Source organism: Pyrus communis, chromosome 12 (assembly GCF_041283825.1).
Source record: "Pyrus communis isolate YQ-2024b chromosome 12, ASM4128382v1, whole genome shotgun sequence".
NCBI classification, from domain to species: domain Eukaryota; kingdom Viridiplantae; phylum Streptophyta; class Magnoliopsida; order Rosales; family Rosaceae; genus Pyrus; species Pyrus communis.
In genome coordinates this window covers 11,175,867-11,181,200 of record NC_142576.1, presented here as the reverse complement: position 1 = coordinate 11,181,200, position 5,334 = coordinate 11,175,867, and the positions used below count along the sequence as shown (strand labels likewise).

The window sequence follows — 5,334 nt, the reverse complement described above, 5'->3', positions numbered from 1 at the left end:
CCAATGTCATTCTGTCAACAACTCTCCTGTGAGCTCGAGTGCGTTAGGAAGAACATCGAGCGCCTCACTACCAAAATCTTCAAGTATTAGGACGAAGATGAAATAGAAACCCAGGTTCTTGGTCCCCTGGTTAAATGCTCACTACTGGACTCCATGGTTGTGCTAATGAAAAACAACATGCTCCCACCATTCTTCTAGGGTGGCGATTGGTCGAAGCGGGGATCTGCGAATAATCCACCAAATAACACAAAGGAAGAAAAAATCAAACACATGAACTCGATTTTTTTACTTATAATTTTTTTTTTAATAGAATACAGAAAGAAACAACGGATAAACTAATGTGAAAATTATGAATTAATATGGGAATATTTACATCATCCCTGATACCTCCCCTCTAATGAAAACGGTCCATAAACGGTTTACCATCGTTTTTCATACTAATTGGGTTAGTGAAACTGTTTAATTCACTTTTTTTTTCTTTTTTTTTTTTGTCCAAAACCTATTTGATTCACCTTAGTTCTATTTAATTCACCTTTAATTCCATTTAGTTGAGCAAGAAAAAGGAGGGAGGTTGATTGGGACACGTCAGGGTCTAGTCATAATAGCTGACTTGTCACGATGCCATCGTTTCTCGACAACCATAAGTCCAACGCGGCGGCAATCCACGGAGTCGGTAGTGCCACATCCCGTCTCTGCTGACAGCACCCCACATCATCATGAATCCAATTAAATATTACACCCCGAAACACCATAATCATACCCAACTACACATCTCACATGCATACATATCACATACCCCATACATAAACATACATAAAAATCTTAGAAAATTCCTCGATTGCTCAATCAACCCACCTCCCTTCCCTCTTCCTATATATTCTCATCCTCCAAAAATAACATACACCTTCTTGCTTGTTCATCTTATATCCCACACCCACACCCACACACCCACACCAACACCAACAACTACTACAAATGGGTGAGGTTAGTAAAAGCAATCAAATTTTGTCATTCTTCAGTCACTAATAGTTTCCTTCCACTAAATTGTATGTTCTAACGACGGATTTATTTGTCCTTGCAGAAAAAGGAATCCCCGAAGAATGACGGTGAGAAGAAGCCCGCCGACGCCGCCCCCAAGAAGGACGACGGTCTGAACATCGTCGTTTTCAAGACCGACATCCATTGCGAGGGATGTGCTAAGAAAATCAAACGGGCTATCAAGAATTTTGAAGGTATGTCAATCACGAATTACCCGCAATTGTATCGATTTCACTTGACAAGTTTTGATCACAATGATACATTTGAGCTTCTGTGTTCTTATCATTTCTGCCTTCTTAATTTAAAACATTGTATTGTCCAAAAAAAAAAAAAAAAAACAAAGAGTTCGGAGTTTCCAAGTTCACCAGAATTCAGGCTGCATTGAATGGTTCGTCTCTGAGTTTAATGGAAATTAAAAGGGGTAAAAAATAAATAAATATGTATTAAGATAAGATTTGAGCCTTTGTTTATATTAAAAAAATAAAAAAATAAAAAAATAAAAAAAAGAGCCTTTTTTAGGTGCTGAAGCAAAAGGAAACAGTTCACACAGATTTGACTTTAATGTGTACACGCATTTTTCCATTAATTTTAAGCTTGAATTTGTTGGTCTAACAACTAGTTACGTAACAAACACGATTTTACTTTGTTAATTGATTTTGGTTAATTAGGTACTAATTTTTTAATTTGTTAGGCGTTGAACAAGTGAAGACGGATAGTGCAGCCAACAAACTGACTGTGACTGGGAAAGTTGACCCCGCCGGACTCAAGGAGAAGCTCGAACAGAAGATCAAGAAGAAGGTCGAACTGGTTTCTCCTCAGCCCAAAAAAGATGGTGGCGGTGGCGGTGGTGGAGACAAGAAGCCTGCCGCAGATGGAAAGGCTGAGAAAAAGGGTGAAGAGAAAAAGCCAGCTGATGACAAAAAGCCAGCGGATGACAAGAAGGCAGCTGAAGACAAAAAGGCCAAAGAGGCACCCAAAGAGGTAATTCAATGGCATTCACGTATGTAATGTTGAATTACGCTGTAAATTGAGTCAAAACAACTCGAACGTATACATTTTTTAAAACGGGCTATCCACACAGCTCAAATTACTTCTCACACACTCCTTCTTAATTTATGTTCGTTAATCTTCTTCAATTCATCCGATCCACGGCCGAAAAAATAAAAGAATGTGTGAGAAGTAAAATGAGGTGTGTGAATATCACACCTCTTTTTAAAATACATGCCACTTCAAGAATATTCTCTTTCACTTTAGATCTAACTGGTGCACGTGGCGCATTTTGGTTGACTGGGAATTGTTCAGTCAAAATAGTGAATTTTCGGGTGCATTAATGTTTGTTTTTCGTGGAAACCCAGGTTTTATACATAAATTTTGTTGCTAAATTTGTTTATTTTTTGTTGGGTGGTTTCAGAGTGCTGTAGTGTTGAAGATCAGATTGCATTGTGAGGGTTGCATGCAGAAGATGAAGAGTAAAATCTCCAAGTTTAAAGGTGAGCCAGATTCCAATCACTTCTCAGACTTTTCATGACTTGAATAATAAAATATATTGGGATTATATTAATTTAATAAAGAATGATGCAAGCACACCCCTGGCACCACGCTAGTAAATTTCAAATTTCGTAAAATGACTAGTCTTAGTCAAAATTAATAGAAAATTAAATCGTAACCGTACTTTTATCCGTAGAAGTTAATATGAAATTAGCTGTAAACTTAAATACTGAATATTCAAGTATTTTGTTTACAACATTTGAGTTTTATATGCACTTGCTCGACGTTTTAAAAATTTCAGGAAGACTTTGGGATGAATTTTAAAACTTATGTGCTAGAGCTTATTATTTCTTTACCAAAAAATGTAAATAATCAGGGGCAAATTTGTCATTCTAGTTATCTAACAAACAAGTGGATTATTATGGTGTTGGCAGGTGTTAACAATGTGAGCTTTGACGCATCCAAAGACCTAGTAACGGTGAAGGGCTTCATGGACGTAAAGGAACTAGTACCCTACCTCAAGGAGAAGTTCCGGAGGGCCGTGGAAGTGGTCCCACCCAAGAAAGATGACAGCGGAGCCGCCGACAATAAACCAAAAGACGGCGGTGGGGATAAGAAGGAAAAAGAAGCTGCAGGAGGTGATAAGAAAGAGAAAGACGGAGGTGGTGAGAAGAAAGATAAAGCAGTCGCAGCAGGCGACGGAGAAAAGAAAGAAGTTGTCGCCGCCGCAGGCGGCGGAGGAGGAGGCGCCCCGAAGATGGAGATGAGCAAGATGGAATATAATGGGTACCCTTACCCACCTCCTTCTTACTATTGGTACGACGAAGGGCACGTTTACAACCACAACAAGTTTGTAATGGAGGCTCAAGCGCACGAAGCGCACATTAGCCAAGGGTCGTCTAGCCACGGCTACGCCGTGCCGATAGAACACTACCCTGCGCCGCAGATGTTCAGCGACGAGAATCCAAACGGTTGTTCGGTGATGTAGGGTGCTGAACCGATCGAGCGTTGGTTGGTCGATTAAGATTATTTGTCAAGAAAGATATTAAATAGATGGTCAAATTGGAATTTCACAAAGAACTGTAGATATTAAGTAAAGTTTAATAGAAGTAAATACAAGGTTTAATTTTGAGTAGAAATTGATGGGAATTTTGGCCTTAATCACACGATGTCGTAAGGTTTGCCGGCCAGATGTGGAAGCCGTTCAGATTCTTGGGTTTGGTTTTTGGTGGGGTTAAATATGATTAAATATTCTGCTAATTCTTTATTATATTGCACTGGGTCGGTCGATGGTTTAGCTTTGTGGCACAGACGAGGCCACTTGGTGCTCTTGTTGATTTCATATGATTAAATATAATCTATATATTTAAAAATCTGTCGTTGTTAAGTTTGTGTCCTCTTTTAATATCAGAATTATCATATTTTGTTTCACATCATTAATACATAATTTTTTAAGAGAATCGATATTATTATTTGATATATTCAAACTCAGAGGGAAAATTGAAATTAAAAATGAAATGGAAAGTGTTAAAGGACTATGCGAGACAAAATAAAAATAATTACGTAGCATAATATTTATCTACAGACGAATTACTTCAAAATACTGAGATGAAAATTGTCTTGTGGTGAAATATTTTGATAAAGAAAACGTTGTGCAGATGAATATCATTATCTTCCCTACCTATGTTCCAATTACGAAGTCGTTAAACTTTACATCACTCTATAGGTTTAGCATTTCCTTCATGTTGGCTGCAGAAATGAAAAAGCCAAAAATGTACACGTAGTTTAATTGTATATCATAAATGTATTCCCCTTTTTGGTCGCATATTCAAAACTTTAAGTGGGTTTAGGTGAGAGGGAAAATACTTTGCTCAAATAATTCCTTCTTGAATGACACGCCGTGTATAAATGTTATAATCGAAAGAGATCAATTTGTCAATATCTAGACATTATTTTTAGATCTCTTAAAGGATGGATTACCGTGATGAAGTCAACAGTTGGTCCCCATTCAAAAAAACAAAAAAAAACATCATCTCTAGATCAATTCAAAGGAAAACAAATGAAAATGACTTGAAAACTTTGAGTTTTAACGATAAGGACAAAATAAAGGGTAAAGTGAATAGTACCATGATTGACTTTTTAGTGTAAAAATGTGATTTTTCGTTAAAGTGAACAATATCGTGGACTTTTCATTAAAACTCTCTTAATTCAATCAATGAAAAACACTTATTCATAAACATGTCCCAAACAATCGACGATTATTGTCAAAATAAACATTCTCATAATGAGCCATTAACTTGTTTGGTTTCTATAGATGACTAGACGGTTTTCAATTCAAATATTTTTAAAGATAATATTTAAATGATGATAAAAAATAATTTGCTTTTGACTATGACATTTATACACAAAATTATGTCACGTTGTTACTGAACAAGTCGGAAGCCATAAGGTCAACACATGGCTTTTCATTACCGTTCTTGAACGGGGTAAAGGGAGACCAAATTTCTAAATTAAATTTTATAAATTAAATAATATGGATATTAATAATTGGATTATTACTTAAATTGATTAACGTACTTATTTTCTATTAATGAGACATCATATGGTTTGCAAAGATTTAAAAATTTAATCTTCCTAACATCATCCCATTTTAAATAATATCTTCTTTTTCTTTTTGCAATAAAATAATAATTACCTTGGTTGGCCTTTTTTTTTTCTCCGGCCTTTTAAACTTTGAACGGCTATATATGAATGAACTCCGGCCTTGGCTATATATATATATATTTTTTTTTTAACAAGTAATATTAT

At 36.1% G+C, this 5,334-nt stretch overlaps 1 protein-coding gene across 1 annotated transcript; it reads left to right on the top strand.

The window, feature by feature from the left end:
* The first annotated feature begins 840 nt into the window (after positions 1-840).
* On the top strand, positions 841-3,913 carry LOC137744898 (heavy metal-associated isoprenylated plant protein 6). Its single transcript, XM_068484710.2, has 5 exons — positions 841-984; positions 1,082-1,232; positions 1,730-2,019; positions 2,450-2,528; positions 2,961-3,913. The coding sequence occupies exons 1-5, from the start codon at positions 976-978 to the stop codon at positions 3,512-3,514; spliced, it is 1,083 nt and encodes a 360-aa protein (XP_068340811.2). The 5' UTR covers positions 841-975; the 3' UTR covers positions 3,515-3,913.
* Positions 3,914-5,334: the final 1,421 nt, after the last annotated feature.